We start from the raw sequence: 23,537 nt of genomic DNA, 5'->3' as shown, positions 1-23,537 counted from the left end.
GTTTAGCCAAGCAAGAAATGGGTGCAAGGATTTGTGGATATATGTTGTGGTGCTTGACTATGGAAATGAAATAGGGTATGAAGGGGGCGAGGGACAGTGAAAAGATGGGGGATCCATGCATGGTAGTTCCGGGTGGTGTCAAAGTGTGGCTGGAGTTGGGGTACTATAGAGTGAGCTGGAAAGATAGGAGACGGTGTTTGGAGATGGGAGTTATGATCACTGCATAAAGTCTAGAATGTAACTGGTACTGGTGGCTGGGGTGGGATGATGGACAAGATCCTTGGAGGAAAGGAGGTCAAGAAACAGAGAGGCCTGGGAATTGGAAGAATTCTTCATGGGGATATTGAAATCACCAATATCTGTGACAGCACAGGAGAGTCAGTGAGTCTGGAGCTAGAGCTTCAAGGACAGGGGAGTGACTGGGGTCTTTAGATGACCTGCACAAGCGGGGAGATGTGTGGTGTTGTCAGATGAGAGGCAAGTTGGGTGTTTTAGGAGGAGAGAAGGATGCTGGTCAAGCTGCGATGAGAGTAGGAAGGAGCACGTCTCTCCTACCTCTAGGCCCAGTAACCCCAGGTGAGAGGGAGAGAAAACCCGCCACAGCTTGGGAGGGCTGGTGGGGAAGCAGAGTCAGGGTTCAGTTAGACTCAGAAAAAGAAGGGGAAGGTAACAGTTGCTGAAAAGTTCAAGGATAGGAGATTTGCTGCCCATTGAGTCCCATTGATTGAGTCCCCGAGGGCACCGGGGAGATGGGCAGGAGTGGAAGGTGGGAGTAGAAAAGGCAATGTCAGGGACTTCCCTGGTGGTCCAGTAGTTAAGAATCTGCCTTCCAATGCAGGGGACGTAGGTTCAATCCTTGGTCAGGGAACTAAGATCCCACATGCCTTGGGGCAACTAAGCCCGTGCACTGCAATGAAGTGAAGATCCAGAGCAGCCAAAATGTTAAAAAAAAAAAAAAAAAGAAAGAAAGAAAGAAAAGGCAATGTCAGAGCCAGGTGGGGTTCAGAGTCCAGGGAAGTGACACGGCCTTGGAGACTGGACTCTTGAGAGCCTGATAGGAAAGGAGAAAAGGGCCTGATGAGATTTGTCTTCGTGGCTGCGAGGAAGCATTGTGTTGGTGAGGTGTGGGAGAGAGGAAGGTTTTCAAGTTCTTCCATTTTACAGAAGAGGAAACTGAGACCCAGGGACATTTTCTGTGTCTTGCCAAGCTGTGAAATGACGGCGCAGAACTAAATCAAGTCTCTGACTTGGAGGCCAGGACTTTATCTACTTTGCCATAATTGCCTTTCATCTCATGTGTCCTCAACTTCTTGAAAGGCCTTTGCAAATACGTTTGCCCTGAGCTGTCGCAGAACTCAGTGCTTATGTGTTGCCATGCCTTTACCATCGACTTGTTTCTGAAGGGTAGACATTATGCATTTATTAGTTTTACACATTTCTTCTGTGCCCAGAAGCTCTACGAGTCAACATCTCCTTTCTGAAACTTTCCTTGATTCTCAGAAATAATCACCTAACTGTTCCCTCCTCCTTCGCTGTCACTGTACCCTGATATATATGCCTGCTAGAGCAGTTCTCACGTTGCATTAGAGCCTCCCCACCCCCTGCCCAAACCAGACTGATAACTCTTCTTAATACCCAGGTGCTCTGCATAGAGCATCAGTGGCATAAGTTACAGTTGTCTGTTTTCTTCTTAAATTCCAGGGATATTGTTTGTTACACTCACACCTCAACCCCTATGCCCAGCCTTTTAGATAGTGCCTGTCAGAGGCCCTCCCATGTCCCTTTTGCTCTTACCATTTGATGGCATTGTGTCCGTCCTGCCCTCTTGCCCTACACTGCCGCCGCCACCGGTCTAACCATCAGCACCTGAATCTCTGCCTGAGGGCTTTCTCTGGTCACAGAAGCTCACTTTGCCCACACATGCATGGCAAGCCGGAAGGACTAGGGAATTAATACCACACCCCTCGATCAGCTCTCAACCAAAGACAGGGTTGGTATATGAATATTATAAATTGCTAGCTTCCTCGCCCCTTGGGTGGGGTAACCAAGGAGTGTGCACTAAACCGTTTCTTATTGTCACCCGGCAAGATTAAGCCCTGGGTGCCAAGGTGATCACTCACTTCATAACACACCTTTTATTTGCAGCATTGCCTTCTCTACTTCCCCCTCCAGTGTTTCCTGAAATTGCCACCGTGATAATAGACCTCTTGCACTTCAGTCCTTATCTCCAGCAGTCCTTCTGGGGAAACCCAAACTAACACTGGGCTTGGCCCAAAGTAGGTGCTCAATAAATCTTCACTGAATGAATGCATGGAACAATAAATATGTGTTGAGTGACTGAATGAATTAAAATTATGTTGATATATTTCTCTGTAAGGAGACGATAAGCTCCTGGTATGCAGAGATCACCTGGCTCATCTTTGTATTCCTGCTTCAGAGTATGTCTGATTCATCTCAACAGTTCAGTGAAGGTTGAATTGAATTAAATGACCTCAAATTAGCAGTTGGTGGAAAGAGAAGGTGGCCACATAATGACTGTGGGTCTTAATGAGGTAGAGGTGAGATGTCTCTGGGCATTGTAACAAAGACCTTTAAAAGGGAAAGAGGAGTGGCATAGCATCTACTCGGTAACAATAAAAGTAACTTCCTTATGAGAAAATGCTGTGGGGTAGGGTAGAAAGAGACCAGAGAAAAACTGGAGAGTGATTGAGCTGAGCCAGATCATGTTTGGGATGACACATCTCCCTCCTAACACAACACAGTCATGTGCAGCACTTAATGGATTATTATCCGCTTATGTTATTTGTAGTGTCGATTCATTTTTAACAACTCTCAGAGCTTCACTACCAGCCATGGTTACATGATCCTGCCGAAATGTAATGGTCCTAAAAGCTGCTGTAAGTGAGGTCCTTGCTTGCTCTCCTGCTACAGTGTCCTGCTATTTTCTTATTTCTGCCACTTGCTTTGTACATGAAGGGTTTTTGTGGGTTTTTTTTTCCTAGCGTACAAGAAGCTTGCTTTTTAGTTGTGAAGCCAGGGATGCATATGTGTGTACATGAATGAGTGTTGTGTGCCCATGGGTCTGGACCCACTGTGCATCAGTTCTGTGTAAATGCAAAGACTTTGACAGTCAGATCTAGTGCAGGGATGCATATACAAGATGTTTTCTTTTTTTAATTGAAGCGTAGTTGATTTACAATGTCGTGCTAATTTCTGCTGTATGGCAAAGTGACTCAGTTATACATATATATACATTCTTTTTTTATATTCTTTTCCATTATGGTTTATCCCAGGATACTGAATACAGTTCCCTGTGCTATATAGTAGGACCTTGTTGTTTATTTACTCTAAATGTAATAGTTTGCATCTGCTAACCCCAAACTCCCAGTCCATCCCTCTCCCTCCCTCCCTCCCTCCCCCTTGGCAACCACAAGTCTGTTCTCTATGTTGTTTTGTTTTTTTTTTAACAAGATGTCTTTAATTTAAATGCAATAATACATATGAATGTTCTTGGCAAAGTTCTTCAAACACAGTAGATGATCAGTAAAAATGTTAGGCAAATTCAGATCTGGATGACTGCACCTTTTATTTTCCATGCTTCTTCCCTGTATTGGTATGAATGATTGAGAATGGGTTTTAATTCTTAGAGCTCTACTTTCCAGTAATGACTTGTTTCTTTCTAAAGCTATTTCTCTGTATTATTAAGCGCATTTCTTTGCTGTTGTACATATAAATGCAAAAGTCTAGTTTTGTAGAATTAATTTAATCCAATATATAGGTTAGAAAAAAAACAGGCTCAGTTCTTTGGAAAAGTTACTCATTTTTCTGTCTTGTTTTTAATACATTAAAATATTTCCAAATATAAATAATAGAGTCAAAAACATAATTACCCATAAAAGTATATTATTCTTTTTAGAAGTAATATGGAGAAAATATTGTGGTTTCAAAAAGTTGATTTAGATTAGGTTGGCTATTGGTCATTATACTAACTAGTTTGGGGACTGATCTTTTTCACGATCTTATTGACCTGTTGGGGGACATAGTGATCATTTTAGTTTTTTAAAAAAAGTGGTTTGAGGCTAAATAGTAAATCTCAATCCCAGTCTCGCAATCTGGGAGATCCCCAAATATCCCAGAAGTAACTCAGCTCCTTTCCCCCCACCTTGCTTCCCAGATCAAGGTGATGCCTGAGGGCACTAGGGCACTCAATCACGTGAAATCCCTTGTTATTGAGGGCACGAGCCCCTCATTGTTCAGGGCTTTCCTTCCGTTGCTGGCAGCCAAGCAGAGCCCTGCCCTCCTTGAGGTCCTGCATCAGCACTTCATTCCCTTGGTTTAAGGCCCATAGATTGCAGTGGGAACATTAAGGATCCCAGGAAAGGTGACACATTAAGCTCCATCCTTTCCCAAAAGGAGATATCAATGGGGAGAGGGAGAGAGATCGCTAAGTGGTTAAAGGCTTCAGAATTCACTGACAGGTTTGCCAAGTGCCAGCCTTAAACCCAAACTGTGCTTGGCCGTGGCTCTGTGGAATTGCTCTTCCTGCTAAAGGATGCCACGGTGAGCAGCAGACTCTTGTCTCCTACTTCTAGAAATGGTGATTTAGACAAGGTGCAAACAGCAAAGAAAATGGGCATGAACATGGGACAAGTGACATTGCCCCTTAGCAAGGATGCTGGAGCTGGGTCAATGGGCAGAGAAGTAACTGGTTGTGCATATGTTTTCCCTAAACACGTCACGTCCCTCTCTGCACAGAGCTGGACGGCCAGCACAGTCAGAGACCAGACCTGTCTAACTGCTTGGGAGAGCCTTTTCAGCTCCACGTTAACCCATTCCATTCTTCATTTATTAAAGGCTTCAGTTGGAATGAGCCAAGCCCAAAGATTTACCTTTGGAGAAGAGAGATGAAATCCTGGTAAGACTTCCTAGGTGTACGTGAATCTGCTTATCGAGGCTGAGCTGTCTCTCTCCACTTGTGGTTGGTATTTCCAGAAATGACTGAATTCTTTTCTTCCCATTTAGAAGTTTTACCGTTTGTCTGTGGTCTCATGTTGAGATTTAAAACCCAGACATTTCTGCTGCTTCTCATCTCTCTAGGTCACTTTTCTGTTGCAAAGCCATTTTTTCTCATCAGGTGGTACAAATCTCCATACAGTGTCCTACCTTGCTCAGTAGAGTGTCTGTGTGATAATAATGCCAGTGCCTTGCATATCTATAGCGTTTTGTGGTTCTCAAAGCATTTTTGCATATATTATCTCATTATGTAATGTTGTTCTGGGCTGTTGCTTTTCCCCTCAGTGTTCTGTATTTTATTTGCCATTTTCACCAACTTGAATACTTTTCTTTCTTCTCCTACCAGTTTTGAGGATATTATTCAGGGTTTACTCTTTTCCCGCTTTCATATTATTTTCCCCAGGGGCGCTAAGTGGCAAAGGAAAAAGCATGTATAAATGATACTGTTTTCTGATGGCAAAGTAAAGATAACCTGAATGCTCTTTACAAATCATCCCTGAGAATTATATTCCATTTCCTTGGGTTCACACTATCAGCAGAAGTACTAAAAACAATTTAACTTAATGATTGTGCTTACTCTCTTTTTTTTAAATTGGTGAAACCTCTAGAATGAGAGGAAACTGTGCAAGTTAGATCCATGTAGTAGTTTTGTGGTTTTGGTTTTTCTGTTTGCTTGCTTTTGTTTTGTTTTGCTTAGAGTTTTTATATTGATAGTATTCATCCCACAATAGAGGAATAGTAACTTCCTTAGTACCTTTTGTTTTCTTGGAGTTATATGGTTGTACACTTTTATCACTTATGAAAGCGAAGGTGCTTTAGGTTAAAGCCTAAAAGATGGTTCTCAAACTGTGTTTAAAATGTTTTCTGTAGAGCGTTTTAGAGACTCCTTTAAGGTTCACTAAGGCAGACCAAGTAGTTCCCTGAACTCACTTCTCATTGCCCTATCCAGTCTATTTCCTGTCTCCATCATTCCATCCCCAGATGCTGGGTGCACCGGAGATGCCTACGTAACTACTTAGAGTAATGCAAACCATAGGATATCAGGGTTGAAAGAGATCAAGCAGGTTGCTGTGAACTTATTAACTTTTGCATTCCTTCTGTGCCATCCTCGGATGACTAATGAGCCTTACTCAGCCCATTCCATCCTAAGGCAGAGGAAAAGTATCCCTTTTGTTGAGCCCAAATCTATCTCCATGTAGCTTCTGTATAATTAAACAAACACTGAGTGCCTATCATGCAGCAGATACTGTTCTAGGCGCTGGGGATACAGAAGTGAACAGTCAGACAAAATAATGCTCTTTTGGATAGCTCCTCAGCTGTACCTCCTGAGGTCATAGAAGACAAGCCAAATAATCCTTCTGCATGGAGCCGCACAGATAATTGAGACTGCACTCCTGTTCCTCTGAGTCTTCACTACAAGCTAATACTACCAGTTCATCCAGTATCATACAGGTTTAAGTCCTTTGGCTATATAGACCAATTGTTTTGTGATGCATTCTAGTTTTTCTTAATATTGAATTGAATTTTAGTATATTGATTTTTTTAAAGTTTTTGTTATCAAGGTAATACACAGTTGGAGATATTTTGGAAAATACTGATAAGTATAAATAGAAAATCATCTATAATCCCATTACCCACTGTTAAAATGTTGGTATATTTCCTTCTAGCGTTTTCTAACTTGTACTGATAATTTTGTATCCTGTTTTTTTTACCTAACATTGACATTTTTACATTCATTGTATTCGTAATATTCCAGATGACTTTTAAAGATGAAGTCATAAGAGTGGTAAAGATACCATAAGTGACCTTTACTGCATTCCTTGTCATTAAGTGTCCAGCCTCCTAAGCCACTACATTTTGAGTAACACTAGTCCTACGTGGAAGGAGGGTGCTGGACTGCATTATCTCCTATGGATTCTTCTAACTTGGATTATTCTTGATATGCTGCTCTTCCCCCCGTCCCGGCCCCACCCTGTTCATTCTTTTGTGTTTCCTCAATGTCGTGCTCTGCCCATTTGTTTGGAGTATAGGGTGGACGGTAGCTTCTCATTACAACAGGATATCCAAGTGCCGTTTTCAAGGCTATCTTCCTGCTAGGTTCAGTCTTGAGGAGTCTGTTGGAACCAGTGCTTCTGGTGGGACTAGATGATGGCCAGCCCAGAGCTCATTTTCTTCCTTTGATTGCAGGCCTGCAGCTGAACCAGAAGGCGCTCACCACTTTCCCAGACGTGGTGCTCGTCCGGGTGCCCACACCCTCAGTGCAGTCGGACAGTGACATCACCGTCCTGCGACACCTGGAGAAATTGGGCTGCCGCTTAGTCAACCGCCCACAGAGCATTCTAAACTGCATCAACAAATTCTGGACATTCCAGGAGCTGGCTGGACATGGGGTCCCCATGCCGGACACCTTCTCCTATGGTGAGTGTCCTTAAAATAGGATTGAAACTTGTCTTTCCAAATAGCCTGCATCCCTATGTTCTCTCTCCCCAGAAGGCCTCTGGCATCTCTTGTTGGTTTTCAAGGCGAATCTGTTCATCTTAGATGATTCAACATCTTGAGTCTTTATCATAGTCATTCCCTCTGTCTGAAATGTCTTTGCTTCTTTCTCTCTGGAATTCGTTCATTAAATATGTAGCTGGTACACACTGTGTGCCAACTACCACAATAGGCTCTAGGCTCTAGCAACAAGTAAGAGAGTCCTACCCTCAGGGCATTCCCAGTTCATCAGAGGCAGTTTCAGTGCAGTGCCAGGATAAGAGTTAGCGCAAGGTGGTATGGGAATACACAGGAGAGCTCCTAATTTAGTTTAGTAGGTGATGAGGAAAGAAGACTTCCCAAAAGAGAGAACATCTAAACTAGCTGAAGTTATCCAGCTAAAGCAAGGGGGACAGGGGAGCAGTCTAAGAAGAAAGCAGAATATAGAAAGACCTAGAGGCAAGAGAGAGCATGACCGATTGGTGGTATTTTGAGTAGTTTGTGGAACGTCAAGGAGATAGGGTTGAGATATAAGGCTAGAAAGATAAGAAGTCACCATATACAGTACATGAAAGAGATCAGGGGTAATCCTGAGACTAACAGGAAGTTATTGGAGGGCTTTAAGCAAGGAAATGGCCTGATCGGAGTTCAGAATGTCACTTTGGCTACACTGTGGAGAAGGAATTGGACCAGGGGCAAAGTAGAGACAGGATATGTACTGGTAGGCTTTATAAACAATGCAAATGAGCAATGATAGTCTAAACTAAGGTGGCCATAGTAAGAATGAAGATAAGTGAACAGATTCAGGACTTAGGAAGGAGACAGAAATATTAGGACATGATGATTGAGTGGCTATGCGGAGCATGGAGAGGAATCAAGAGTGACTCTGGTTTCTGGTTTGGGCAACCAGATGTGAAAGCGAACACTCACTGAGACTAGAACCATGGGAGAGGAGAAACCGATTGGTGGGTAGGGCAAGGCATTGTCGGAAGAGGTTATTATAGTTTGGGACACATTCTGTTTGAGGTGTCTGTAGTATATAAAAGTAAAACTATTCAGTAGGCAGCAGATAAATGGATCTGGAGCTCCTGAGAGAGGTGTAGACGAAGGAAGTGGATTTGGAAACTTCCATTATGTTAAGTGAAGTCACAAGAATGGATGAGATTACTCAGGGAGAAGATGTAGAATGAAGAGAGGCCTGAGCTGTACACCTAAAATGGTTCAAATGGTAAATTTTACGTTATGTATATTTTACCACAATAAAATAACAACATTTAATAAAAGAGGGTTCGAGAGGGAATCCTTTAGGGAATAGGAAAAGGAAGAAGGACCTATGCAAGAGGCCAAGTAAGAGCACCTGGAGAGGTGAGAACAGAAAGAAGAGAGATGACAGAAGCCAATGGAAAGAACATCCCAAGAAGAATGGTGAAATTAAAAGGGGTGTTTAATTCTGAGAGGATGCGTAACATACGCATGGAGATGTGTGTTGGATTTAGCAACAGGGAATTCAATGAATACAGCTTCAGTTCAGCCATAGGGAGAAAAGCCAACTTGTCGAGGATGAGGAAGTGAATGGGAAGTGAGGAAATTGAAACCCTTTGAGTAGCTTGATTGTAAGGATACAAGGTTGTAGTTAAGAGATAATGCAGGGTGAAGGAATGGGTTTTATTTGTTTAAGATGGGAGATTACTGAGCATGTTTAAAATGCTGCTGGAATTCTGAACGGAGAGGTTGAAGATACAGCAGAGAGGGGACACTTAATGGTGCAAGATCCCTGAGGAGGTGAGAGGGAAAGGGGTCCGAGGCACAGGTGCGGGGATGGCCTCAGATAAGCAGGACCCCTCTTGCACTGTATTATGAGGGAAGGACAAAAGGATGGCTAGAAACGAGTTATATTTATCAGTGGGTGTCAGGAAGCTGGGAGTTCTCTTCTTATAAAATGTCCTCATTGTAAAGATGCCCCTGATTATCTACACAGCCTTTTCATGCTGCTTTATTTTTTTTTAATCATTAGCACTTTTGTGACAGGTCTTATTAGTATCCCAGAGTATTTTGCTTTGCAAAAAATTGATGAACTGGGCTTCCCTGGTGACGCAGTGGTTGAGAGTCCGCCTGCCGTTGCAGGGGATGCGGGTTCGTGCCCAGGTCCGGGAAGATCCCACATGCTGCGGAGTGGCTGGGCCCGTGAGCCATGGCCACTGAGCCTGTGCGTCTGGAGCCTGTGCTCCGCAATGGGAGAGGCCGCAGCAGTGAGAGGCCCGCATACTGCAAAAAAAAAAAAAAAAAAAAATTGATGAACTACAGTATCACCTGTGGTAGGTAGAATAATGGTCCCCCAAAGATTAATATTCATATTTTTTAAATGAAGGCTTAAAGGAGTGTAGTGGAGCCAATTCGGGCTTTCAAATCATGCCTTACCTTTGGGTGAGAAATATCCCGGGCTTGGTTTCTTTGGGTATTGGTTTTCTACTGCAGTACAACAATCTACTGAAAACTTAGCAGCTTAAACAACACCCATTTATCATCTCACAGTTTCTGGAGGTCTGAAGTCCAGCCACAGCATAGCTGGACTCTTTGCTTAGGTCTCGCCAGGGCAGCTGGGCTGGGACCACATCTGAGGTCTGGGGTCTTCCAGGCTTACTGTTGGCATTCAGTTCCTTGTAGTTGTAGGACTGAGGTTCCCACTTACTTGCTGGCTGTCAACTGAGGGCCATTCTCAGCTCTTAGAGGCTGCCTGTTGGCCCTGTCACATGGACTTCTCTCCAACATGGCAGTTTGCTCCCTCAAGGCCAGCAGGAGAGTTTCTCTGATGCTTCACCTTCTTTTACAGGGCTCTCCTGATTAGGTCAGGTCCACCAAGAATCATCTCCCTTTTGATTAACTCAAAGTCAACTGATTATTAGCCTAATTGCAGGAATGCTATCCCAGCATAGTCACTTGTCCCCCCTACACTCAGGAGAGGGGGTTATACAGAGCACGTACACCAGCGGGTAGGAATCTTGGGGGCCTTCTTAGAATTCTGCCTACCACAGCCAAGGTAAGGGAAGAATCCCTGCCCTGCCTGCGGGGTTGTCATGGCGATTGCGTGAACCGGAGCTCGTGAAGCCGCTGCCATGTGGCCGCGCGTGATAATGCTGCTTTCCTGATCTCTGTTCCCACCTTTTGTGTGGCACTTGCGCAGTGCATGTCTGTCCGATGGAATGGGTTCACATTGCCTTAAGCAGAGGGATGTGAGGCCTCCAGAGAATTCCCCCAGAGCCCTGGACCATCAGCCTCACCTTCACTGACTTTTGCTTTTCTTGACAGGTGGGCATGAAGACTTTTCAAAAATGATCGATGAAGCCGAGCCGCTGGGCTACCCGGTCGTGGTGAAGAGCACGCGCGGACACCGGGGTCAGTGCCCCTACCCCCGGGCTTCTGTTTGGGCCTCCTCTCTGCTCGGAGGAGACGGAGCTCCCCCTTGCGGAGCTTGTGGTGTAGTCCCTACTTCTGTCCCCTCCTCGCTGTCCGCACTGTCCTTGCTTTGTCCAGACCCTTCCCAGCCCTTCCCTGGACTCTGGCAGCAGACTCCTGACTTGATTCTGACTGGTTTCCCTAACTTCACTGCCAGGGCATCCTCTATTCGTTGGGGGGAGCAATTTCTCTGAAACAAAGATCTCTTCTTGTCACTCCCTTGCTGAAAAACCCTCCCAAGAACTGGTGTTGCCTATTAGATACTGTTTGTATTCCTCACCGTGGCACTGAAGGCCCTGGACGAACAGCATCCATCTTCCTTTGCAACTTTCTCTAGCCACGTGAACCCTCCGTAATCCATTCCAGACTAGACCATGTATTCTGCTGTCTTTAAACCTCTGCTCTCTTCCCTTTGCTGGGAATGCCATCTTCCTCTGCCCTCTAGTGAACTTCTGCTCGAGCTTTAAGGCCAGCTCCACGTCATTTCTTCTCTGTCCACATCCCTGGTCTCCTTCCCTCTCTTCCAGACAAAATTAATTGCCCTTCCCTTTGTGTTTCCGAAGCACTTCATCCATGCCGCTAGCATAGTACTACGGCTTATGACAGTTATAGATTTATGTGCCTTTTCCCCTTTTTGACTGTGAGCTGCTCAGGGGGTGGGAACCAGGTCCTGCCCATCTCTGTCTCCAAGAGCTACTACAGTGCTCAAGACATAGTAGTTGAAGAGGACGTGTGCAGCAGAAAGCCATCCCCCTCCCTTGTGGTATGAGAGCGAGTACCTCCTGATGATACCCAGATGGCATCCTTAACTGCTCAGGGCATCTGGAATGAGAGGAGGTACCCTAATGGACATGGAATGAGCAGTTCCCATGAACTTGACACACTCACTGCTCTCATCTCCATTGTGTAGAGAGTAGAGAAGTAGCACTTCAGGGCGATGGCTGGTGAATGCCTGTCTGAGCCAAACGGAGGGAGGGGCCCACTCTGCCCTGAGTCAGGGAAGGCTTCGGTGGAAGAAAAGGAGACTTAAGTTGGAATGTGGAGTTTGAACTGGATGAGCAACATACAGAAACAGGTGTGGGCAAAGCAACCTGGGAAGGGAAAGGGGTCCTGCTAAGAAGTGAGAGAAATGAGTTTGGGTGGCGAGATGGGGCTCCGAGTATGATTCACATGTACTACGGTGCAAAAATGCAGTGTCTCAACTAGTTTTTTATTGTGGTAAAATATACATAAAATAAAACTCAGCTAATCTTTATTGAGTGCCCACAAAGTGCCAAGGAGATACAGAAAGGAACAGAACAAAAATTCCTGCCCTCCAGGAGCTCACATTGTAGAAGGGAAAGACAGACAATAAACAAATTAAATAGAAGATATAGTATTTTTAGATATTTTTAAAATTGAGATATAATTCACAAAACAAAGATGTACCATTTTAAATTATATAATTCAGAGGATTTTAGTATCTTCACTCTTCTGTACAACCATTACACTATCTCATTCCATAACATTTCCATCACCCCAAAAAGAAACCCTGTACTTGTTAAAGGTCAGTCCCAATGGCCCCTCCCCTAGTCCCTGGCAACCACTAATCTGTTTTCTGTTTCTATGGCTTTGCCTCTTTCGGACATTTCATATCAATGGAACCATACAATATGTGGCCTTTTGTGTGGGTTTCTCTGACTTAGCATAATGTTTGCAAGGATCATCATGTTGTAGCGTGGATCCGTTTTTTATCCCTTTTTATGACTCAGTAATATTCTATTGTATGGATATGCCACGTTTTGTTTATCTGTTCATCTGGTGATGGACATTTGGGTTGCTTTACTTTGTGGCTATTATAAATAATGCTGTTATGAACATTCATGTACAAGTTTTTGTGTGAACATATGTTTTCTTTTCTCTTGGGTATACACCTAAGAGTAGAATTGCAGGGCCGTATGGTAACTCTGTGTTTAACTTTAGGGGAGCTGCCAAACTGTTTTCCACAGCAGTTATGCCATTTTACATTCCCACCAGCGATGTATGAAGTTCCAATTTCTTCACATACTAAACAAAACTTTTATATTGGGTATATTAATTTGCCTCGACAAATTATGCAGATGGTCACCATACCTCCACCATAAAAACAAGCCACAAGCCACAATGCGTGTTTTCCAAGCATTAGTAATGTGTGGGCCCACTTTATATATTTATTTTTAAAGTCTTTTTTAAACTTGAAGTATAATTGACATGCAAACATTATATTAGCTTCAGGTGTACAACATAGTGATTCGATATTTGTCTATATTGCAAAATGATCACAATAGGTCTAGTTAACATCTGTCACCATACATAGTTACATAATTTTTTTCTCTTATTATGAAAACTTTTAAGATTTACTTTCTTAGCAACTTTTAAATGTGTAATTTGTTTTTATTATAGCCATCCTACTGGGTGTAATGTGGTATATTATTATGGTTTTGATTTGTAGTTCCCTAATGACTAACATTGAACATCTTTTCATATTATTGGCCATTTGTATATCTTCTTTGAAGGAATGACTATTCAAATCCTTTGCCAATTTTCCAGTTGGCTTATTGGTCTTTTATTGACTTTTTTACAGCTCTTTATATATTGTGGCTACTACTGTCTTATCAGATACGTAATTTGAGCATGATGTTTTCCCACTCTGTAGGTCGTGTTTTCACTTTTTTGATAGTATTCTTTGATACACAAAAGTTTTAATGAAGTTCAATTTATCTATTTTTTCCTTTGGTTACTTGTATTTTTGATGTCATTTTGTGCTTGCCTAATCCAAGGTCACACAGATTTACACCTATCTCTCCTCCTAAGAGTTTTACAGTTTTAGCCGTTACATTTGGGTCTTTGAGCCATTTTGAATTAATTTTTGTATATGGTGTGATGAAGGTCCAACTTCATCCTTTTGCCTGTGGATATCCAGTTTTCCCAGTATTATTTGTTGAAGAGACTGTTGGTTCCCCACTGAATGCTCTTGGAACTCTTGCCAAAAATCAAAAATTGACGATCTGTATGAGAGTTTATTCTGGGCTCTCAATTCTATTCCATTCATCTATATGTCTATCCTTATGCCAGGCCACACTATCTTGTTACTGTAACTTGGTAGAAAGTTTTGAAATTGGGAAATACAAGTCCTCCAACTTTGTCCTTCTTTCTCAAGATTGCATTGGCTATTTGGGGTCCCTTGCATTTACATATGAATTTTAGGATCATCATATCGATTTCTGCAAAACAGGAAGTTGGAATTTTGGTGGGGATTGCACTGAGTTTGTAGATCAATTTGAGGAGTATTGCCATCTTAACAATATTAATCTTCCAATTTCTGAACATGGAATGTCTTTGCATTTATTTCAATCTTTAAGTTCTTTCAAATATTTTGTAGTTTTCAGTGTATAAGTCTTGAGCTTCTTTGGTTAAATGTATTCCTAAGTTTTTTTATTCCTTTTGATACTATCGTAAATGGAATTGTGATCTTAATTTTATTTTCAGATTGGTCGTTGCTAGTGTAGCACACACATCTTAGGGAAAATGGATAGGGAGTAAACAAAGTCACAGCAGTTGTTAGGCTCTAGTATATGGAAATAAATCTAAAGAAGGCAGTGGACTCATGCAGGCTATGCCTTTGAGAAAGTTACTAATCCTGTGGACCTTTATTTTCCTCTTCTGTAAAACAAAAATAACTATCCTTGTCCTAATGGCTTCATAGAGCTAGTATGAAGTGTAAGAGAAATAATTTTTTTAAAAAATAAAGTGTTTGGCACACAGTAGATGATTAACTAATCTTAGTGCCCTTCCCCCTGCCCAGTTTTTTTCCTCCTTGCTTTCAAACAGTAGCTCCTTTATTAACTGCAGACTAAGCCCCATATTAGAACCTCTGTGCCAGGAACCAAGGAACAAAGTCCATATTTTTAGCCCCCATCTCTGCTGAAAATCCTACCTATGTCCAGAGAATCCCCAGTGCCTATCATTGAATCCCAGCCATCTGCTGCCAGATGCCAGATCTCCTGGTGCCAGATGTCCAATGATTGAGACATGGTTTGGAGGTTACTTTTTGGTCTTATAGGCCACTAGGGGCTGATACCCATTCCTCTTTTTATTAAGACTTCAGAAATGTCCCACTCTTTTTAAGGTGGTGACACATATCTTAGGAAAACCATCTCTTTTTTCCATGTTTGCGAACGAGAAGGATCAGGGTATGGTATGCTTATGTCAGGTTTACAGAGCAAACCTGTCAGGGCCCCCCGCTCATACCTGTTAGCTAATATGCAAATGGAAAAGCAGATGCCAAATAACTGCAAAAGCATAAGTGATTCAAGCAGAAAATACAGAATTTGGAGTCAGGAAAGAATGCTTTTCCCAGAGATCAATAGAAGTACGGATCATTCCTTTCAGAATTAAACGGGTACAGCCAAATAATAAGTTTCTTATGTTTAAAAGGAGGAAGCACATCTGGCAGTGGCTCCCTCTTTGAACCCCCATAGTATTTTGCACAGACCTCTCCTGATGCTATATCAGGCTGTGTCATTATCTTTTGTGGGTCTCTGTCCATCTTGACTGGGAATTCCTCTAAAGTATGTTCAGTTAGTTATGTTCTGTAAGCATTGATTGACACTTGCTTTGTGCATCGAGCCTAGTGTGAGGTGTGAGGATTTAGAAAAAAACGTGAGTGAGACATGGACTCTACCAAATCAGCATCCTGGGGTGATAGGCGGTGCTGACTGTTTCTGGAACCGAATTGACTAGATCCCTAGGAAGTTATTTTGGCCCCTTCTGGGCGTTTCTGGAATACATTTCGATTTCATTTTGAAAAAAGAGTTGTGAAAGGAGAAGGACCTGAGTAAAACCCAGAAAAAAATGAGGTTCGACGGCCATTTGATAAGACGCAAGAGTCGATTCAGAGAAATTGAAGGGGCCACAGTGAAGCGAGTTGGGAAAGAATGGATGACTCTGGACCTGGAGGTGGGATGGCAAGGACTGCACTCAGAGGCTTCTCTAACTACTTCTCTTGCTCTTTGTCTTTCTTCTTAAAGGAAAAGCTGTTTTTCTCGCAAGAGATAAACACCACCTCTCAGACATCTGCCATGTGATCCGCCACGATGTGCCCTACCTGTTCCAGAAGTACGTGAAGGAGTCCCACGGAAAGGATATCCGGGTGGTGGTAGTAGGTGGCCAGGTGATAGGCTCTATGCTTCGCTGCTCCACAGACGGACGGATGCAGAGCAACTGCTCTCTCGGTGAGGCACGAAAGCTCAGTCGGACTGTTGGTCAGGGGAGGCCACCAGGGTTTTTCATTAGGATGTTTGCACCCAGCCAGTGAATGTGTCTCGATCCCTCCTATCTGGTCAGACCGTCTGCAAGGCGCCAGGATCACAGAGAGGAATTAGAAACAAGCCCTTTCCCTTAGCAGCAAGCAGTCCAGGAGGGTGGCAGGTGGGTGTAAGTGCCATGACGGAGGTCAGGCCAGGGAGGTCAGGACACTGAGATTTGAACCCTGTCCTGTAGGTGTTAGGACTTGGCAGTCAGCTTTAAACAAGGGAGTGACATGAGGATTGGTGTTTGAGAAAAACTGACATCTGGGAAGAGGATGGATTGAAGGCATGAGAGGGAGGCAGGGAGTTGAGTTTGGAAGCTGTGGCAATAGCTCAGGCAAGAAGTAAGGAGAGTCTCAACTAAGGCAATGGGGAACTCCCTGGCAATCCAGTGGTTAAGACTCCGCGCTTTCACTGCTGAGGGCTCGGGTTCGATTCCTGGTCCAGGAACTCCAGCAAGCCATGTGGTGCAGCCAAAAATAATAATTAAAAAAAAAAAAAGAAACTGAAAAGTAAGGCTATGGCTGGAGACATAGCATATTCTGCTTTTCCATTGTAATTGAAGATTGTGTTTCTTTTGAAAATTGTGTTTTTCTTATATGTTTGACCTTATTAGAAAGCTGCAGTTTATGTCTGGGTCAAATGCATAACCTCATCCCATTAACCTATTGATAAAACTTGTTTTCAGTTTTGGTGCATGGAGATGGTCCCGGGGGAATGGGAATGTTCATCTTCATCACAGAAATCTATTGTCAGCCTCATGAGTGGAATTTGTATGTTGGTAATGTGAAAGAGTACCCAGTCGTTATTTCCTAGATCGCCAGATGAGTATACCAAGTCTGGTGACTAATGAAGAGGCTGAAACACCAATCTGGTCCTTCTTCCTGAGTGTGATTGGGCAGCCTCCCCACATGGACTCCAGGGTAGAGGCTGACAGTGTAGCGATTAATGAGAGCCCTTGCCCTTGGGCAGCTTATGGTCCAGTAAAGGAGAAGACGCATCAACAGATCATCGTAAGGTACTGTGACTAAAGCGCTGTGATAGAAGCAAATGCTAGGCTCAGGTTGACACAGTGCTAAGTACCTAATATATTATCTCATTTAATTTTCATGACAATCCCATGTCTTACCACAGTATCGAACCTTATGTATTATCAGTTTGTCTTTTTCAGTCAGCTCACAAAATCCATTCTTTGGGGACTTCCCTGGTGGTCCAGTGGTTAGGACTCTGCACTTCCACTGCCGGGGCCCTAGGTTCGATCCCTGGTCAGGGAACTAAGATCCCACAAGCCATACGGCCAAAAGAAAAAACAAACAAAAAAATCCATTCTTTAACTAGAAAGTACACTGTTTTGTAATTTATCCATATTCCTGTTTTTGATGAGCTGTTTTAAAGCTGTTCAGTAGCCTTTTCCTCACACCATATAATAGATGGTGGAGGGACAGAGTTAAGGTAAAGCCACTAGTTCCTGAGAATACAAGTGTTAAGTCTTTGCAAAGAGACTGAAGGAAGACAATTAAATCTGAGGTCTTAGCTTTTTAACAAGTAAGGGCAATCAGACTCTCTCTGACCTCGGTATGAGATTTTTGTCTCACAGGCCTCTCTCTTCTTAGAAAATAATAATTTTGTTTCTTCTAATTTCTAAAAGGAATTCATTCTCAATGTAGAAAATACAGCAAAGTCAAATGGAAAACGATATTTGTCATTAATCCCGCCATCTAGAGACAACCAATGTTAACATTTTGGTGTCGTTTCTGATGATGTTTTTTTGCATAATTATGGTCATATTGTACAGCCTTCAATCCTTTTAAGTATTTTCCCGTGTGATCACGAACTCTATCATTTTTAGTAATGGTTGTAAACTATGCTGCTTTCCTCTACTGTGAGCTAATTAGATTATAATTTTTCATTTACTCATCAACAAGTATCGAGTGCCTACTATGTACCAGTATTTTGACTTCCCAGTATTTTAAGTGATGGCCATCAGCATCTTTGTGCATAAGCTTTTTTTCCCGATATGTAAGATTATTTCCTTCATGGTGGGATGACTGGGTCAGAGGATATAAACATTTTTTAAACTCTAGGAAAGAAACAATCATTACTTTCTCAGAGGGTGTCCTGATTTCCATCCGGACCTTTTGTTGGTAATAAAAATGCCCATCTTGCTGCCCTCCCCCGACATCCCTCACCTCTTCCTTGAAGGGTCATTTGTCCAGTCGGTGCCTGGTGTTGTTGCCAAAATTCGGCCTCCGTACACTGGGGCCAGACTAATTCTCAGAGACAGAGTTTTGGTGAAGTATCATGGAAAGGAATAGCTTTATTGCTTTGCCAGGCAAAGGGGGCCACAGTGGGCTAATGCCCACAGGACTGTGTGTCCTGCCCTGGAGGGGGTAGTGAGGAGTCTTATAGTGTTCAAGGAGCAGGGCGTGATCAGCTCGTGGACATTCTTCTGATTGGCTGGTGGTGAGGTAATGGGCTCTCAGCATCATCAACCTTCTGGTTCCGACCGGTCTGGGATCTCCGTGCTTGTGGGCAGCATACATTTAACTTCTTCCACCTGCTGGGGGTTTCAGTATCTGCAAAACAGCTCACAGGATGTGGCTCAGAATATTAACTGCAGTCCTTGAGGAAGAGCTAAAGGTCCTTGACTTTGTTTAATGGCTAAAGTATTATTATCTTATCTTGCTTGACTGTTTTCCTTTCTTTCCGCATTTTCTCACTTCTCTGATTAAATTTATTCTTTGACTAAAGTTTTTCTACGACAAAGGGCAGGCAGAGGATATGGGTAGGGGTCTCTTCTGGGAAGGCCTTATACGGTCCTGCTCGGTTACAGTGTCACCATTACATCACTGCACTTTCCCCACAGGTGGCGTGGGCGTCATGTGCCCACTGACAGAACAAGGCAAGCAGCTGGCTATCCAGGTGTCCAACATCCTGGGCATGGACTTCTGCGGCATCGACCTCCTCATCATGGACGATGGCTCCTTTATGGTGTGCGAAGCAAACGCCAACGTGGGTTTCCTAGCCTTCGACCAGGCCTGCAACTTAGATGTGGGCGGGATCATTGCAGACTACACCATGTCCTTGCTGCCCAACAGGCAGACCGGGAAGATGGCTGTCCTCCCAGGACTGTCTAGTCCCAGGGAGAAGAAAGAGCCAGACAGCTGTGCTTCAGCTCAGGGAGTCACAGAGAGCGTCTACGCCATCAACAGCGGGTCTACCTCTAGTGAGAGCGAGCCTGAACTGGGAGAGATCCGGGGGTCCTCAGCAAGCACAGAGGGGGCCCCGGCCCCCATGCTGCCCGACCCTGGCTACAACATTAACGCCAGGATTGCTTCAGAATTAAAACTTCAGTGAGTTCCTGCTTTTTGGCAGCATTGAAACCAAATCCTACTGCTTCCCTAGTAGTTTTGAGCGAATAAAATCTGGACTAGTGTGATTTCATTTGCACAGAAACTAGAAATCCCATCTGGGCACTCAGCATTCTTTCTAACGATGATTGAAGCAAATGGCCTAGCTTTGTGGTTTTTATAAACACTAATATAAAAACCCTCACCGAGAACAACATCCCGACTGATGGATTTGAGACCGATGTCTGCTGCAAGCAATTGGATGTTACGGCTGACTCTGTGCTGTGCTTCTGGCTTTTAGCAGTGGAGCCCATTAACTCAACGGCTCCTGGAAATACTGTACAAAAGAGCAACCACCGGACAGAGGCACGTGCAGAAGAGGTGGAACATGACTGCAGTTTTGTGCTCTTCATTAAGTGTGTGTGTGTGTGTGTGTGTGTGTGTGTGTGAGAGAGAGAGAGAGAGAGAGAGAGAGAGATGCTCGGAGTATACACAGTCCCAGTGCTATTAGAGAACCAGTCTCTGCTCCCCATCAATCACCATCTTGACCATATTTCTCTGACACTCAGGATATGGTGTTTTAAAGGGAGCTTCCTCCTTAGCATCTTCAATGAAGCACTTTGTAGAAAGTGAAATTGAGCGTCCTTTGACTTCACTCGTTGGCAAACATCCTGCTCTGTAACTGGGGCTTTCTACAGATTGCTTTGCCACTCCAAATATATAGATCCTGCTTCAACTAGCGCCAGCCCCAGCAGCCTCTTGCACCTTTGCTGCCTTTGGCCTCAGCTGGAAATGCACTTCAATGACCTAGTGGCCACACACTTTCTTCCTTAAGCATGCACTAGAACACCATGGACTTCTTTTCAATTGACTGTTCACTTGACATTAGAAGCGAGTGGGTTTTTAATCCTAGAAAGCTACTGGAAGATAATCATTTCCCCCTCTCTTCTACTGAAACTTTACGTAATTAGCTATAGGAGATTTTCTTGTATGAGTCAGTGTTGTGAGCCTGTTGGGTAGCTAGAGCCATTGGAAACACTCCAATCCCCTTGACATACTAGTCTTACCCAGGTTCCAGAGACCTGTCCTTACCCACTTTTCCACACTGGGGAGACTCAGGTATCAGGAATAACTCATTGCACATTTGGTGGGGGGGATGGGGGGTGGGGGGAGTGGATAATGTAGACATGACACCAAGTGCTTTTCATTTTAACTCTTCCAGCAGTAGATGATGACACTGCCCTTGGGAGAAGTCATGGACATGGAGTGTTTCATTTCTGCTTCTGTGAAGTATGACAAAAATGAGCAAGGCTACCTTTTTAACCAAATACACTAGAACATATGCACTCAAGAGTCAACATGGGGCTTCCCTGGTGGCGCAGTGGTTGAGAGTCCGCCTGCCGATGCGGGGGACACGGGTTTGTGCCCCGGTCTGGGAAGATCCCACATGCCACGGAGCGGCTGGGCCCGTGAGCCATGGCCGCTGAGCCTGCACGTCCGGAGCCTGTGCTCCGCAACGGGAGAGGCTACAGCAGTGAGAGGCCCGCGTACCGCAAAAAAAAAAAAAGAGTCACCATGATTGTACTTATTTCCCTGGGAGACCTTACTCTTGAGCTGTGATGTTGCATGTACCAAGAGCACTAAACTTCCTCTTTGGAGTTACCTTTGAAGCCATGCAAGAAAAGAGGCCTCATAACCTTATAGTCAGACCTCGTTTTTTTACACCACCCTTCCCCAGAGTTCATCCCGAGCTCCATCACCCATTTTATTGATCAGACTTATCTTCTAATGTTCTTTGGCTGTTAAAAAATATCATTCCTCAAAAGAATAAATCTACCCTTAAAAGACAAAGACTTATCAATGTTAAGGATGCTTACAAGTGGACAGTTTCCAAGGAAGGTTCTAGAAATGTTATGCATAAGGTCAGCTTCCCTGGACTAAAAATACATCTTCCCAACGTGACCAGTTTGAAGGCAACAACACCCATTCGGGTGTACGAATTCCTGTACTTGTTCTGCTGTAAATGTAAAATGTGTATAAAGTCAAACTATTACATTTTTTCCACAACACATTTAAATAGAAATTGGCTTTGAAAATACTGTGGCTAAAATCAGATCTCACCAAGTAACTGAAACTGAAAAATGTTTGGCACCATGCAATGGAGATGTTGCACTACACAGTAGTAGTTTAAATACAGTCAACGTAGGGTGCATGCCACTGAACTGTAATTCCAGTCATGTGTCTGTACAGTTGAAAAATGATAATCCTTCACCTTTATATAGGTTAAGACATGTACCTTATCTTTACCACTCAGGGTGGGTTTAGAAGGATGGTCCTAGGTCTGTTCTCGTTGGATTTGGCCAGATGCTTTCTACGTAAACCTCTGAACCAAGTGATGACTTTCTGGAAGCTGCATTCACTCCTTCCCACAGTTTAGTGTAAGCCCAGTCTCTCCACTTTACCTAAATAGATGCTAGTGAGCCCCATCCTGAGCACAGCAGCTAGAGGGTGCTTCCAGACTTGTCAAAGGGGGCCCGTTTTCCAGCCGCCAGTGACATCTGTCGTCATTGGCATCATTGCTTGGAACCCTGTCTAGAGAGCTGGGGCACAGCTGGATCATAGCCTCCCTCCAGGATTTCCCATACTGGCTGTGGGCCCTGGGAGCCTCAGCCAGGTGGCTGGGCCACACTCGTCACAGCTGCCCACAGGGCCTGCTGGAAGGAACATGGGGCACAGAGCCAGATGCCGGTTCTGTTTCTCCCCTAAAATAGCTGATTAACCTTATACAATCAAGTTGACTCTGTGCCTCGATTTTTCCATTCTCCTGCTCGGGGAGATGCCTGTTCTATTTAGCTCTTGGGGGCGGATGTTTTGAGGTTGGAGTTCATTAATGAAACTGTACATTGCGTGGAAGGTGGTAGAAGGACGCCTCCCACATCTGGTTTTTAGCAGTTTCCTATCACCCCTCCTCTGGGGGAGTTAAAGAGGCCAAAAATTCTTGGCATTAGCACACGAAACAGTGGTAGAGGGCCTGAAAAAGGATGCAGCTTCTCAGAGGGTTATGACCTGAAAGACCTAAGGCTCTTAGTGTATTGAGCCTTCTGGACGGATCGTTTCTAACCTGAAACTCTTGACTCTCGTGTATCAACTGACAGTCTTCCTCATGTAACATAAATTGCAGTGTCTGTATACAGTCTTCCCATTGTCTGGTAGTAGCATCTTGAAACTGGTCAGACCTTGAATGCCAACAGCTCCGTCACTCAGAATATATATAACTTTGCACTTGGGAAAAATGTCTTCATGCTGTTTGTCTGATTGCTGAGGGGTATGGGGTTCCCCCGGAAGGTGGATTTGGGGCTTTAGGTCTTGAGGATCTGATCAACAATATAAGTGGATCTTAAGCCATTAGTGTCACAATTGCAGACTCAATTCTCCCAGCTCAGAGGGGATTCCATGAACTTTGGGGATGGGCGAGGAGGAAGGAGAGGAGAGGAAGGTCTGGGATAGTTCTGTGACATTTCCGGGGAAGAAATAAGTTGGGATCATCTGGAATTCTAGTGGGAAGGAGGAAGAAATGGCTCTTCCGTGGGTGGTTTGAATGAAAGAATTGTGAATATGTATTGCTTATAGAGATAGGGGTCTTTAAAACTATTCTGTATAGAGAAAATGAGTTGCATGGGTTCTCATCCACCTCAGCGGAAGTAAGAGAGACATACCTCATCCCCCTTTTTTAAAATAATTAATTAATTAATTTATTTATTTTTTTAAACCTCAAAGACAATTTATTTATTTTTGGCTGTGTTGGGTCTTCGTTTCTGTGCGAGGACTTTCTCTAGTTTTGGCAAGCGGGGGCCACTCTTCATCGCAGTGTGTGGGCCTCTCACAATCGCGGCCTCTCTTGCTGCGGAGCACAGGCTTC

General features: G+C 43.8%; 1 protein-coding gene and 1 non-coding gene across 2 annotated transcripts in view; both read left to right on the top strand.

The window, feature by feature from the left end:
- RIMKLA (ribosomal modification protein rimK like family member A) overlaps positions 1–19,833 on the top strand; it is a 28,323-nt gene extending 8,490 nt beyond the window's left edge. Inside the window, exons 2-5 of the mRNA XM_004266365.3 lie at positions 7,201–7,431; positions 10,795–10,881; positions 15,990–16,193; positions 19,135–19,833. Of these exons, the coding sequence (XP_004266413.1) occupies positions 7,201–7,431; positions 10,795–10,881; positions 15,990–16,193; positions 19,135–19,625 (1,013 nt within the window). The 3' untranslated portion in view covers positions 19,626–19,833. The remainder of the gene's footprint in view (positions 1–7,200; positions 7,432–10,794; positions 10,882–15,989; positions 16,194–19,134) is intronic.
- Positions 17,470–17,542, top strand: TRNAG-UCC (transfer RNA glycine (anticodon UCC)). Its single transcript has one exon. It is a non-coding gene; the product is annotated as a tRNA-Gly (tRNA).
- Positions 19,834–23,537: the final 3,704 nt, after the last annotated feature.

This window comes from Orcinus orca, chromosome 1 (assembly GCF_937001465.1).
Source record: "Orcinus orca chromosome 1, mOrcOrc1.1, whole genome shotgun sequence".
Classification (NCBI taxonomy): domain Eukaryota; kingdom Metazoa; phylum Chordata; class Mammalia; order Artiodactyla; family Delphinidae; genus Orcinus; species Orcinus orca.
The sequence above is the reverse complement of the archived record's forward strand: the minus strand, read 5'-3'. Positions and strand labels throughout refer to the sequence as shown.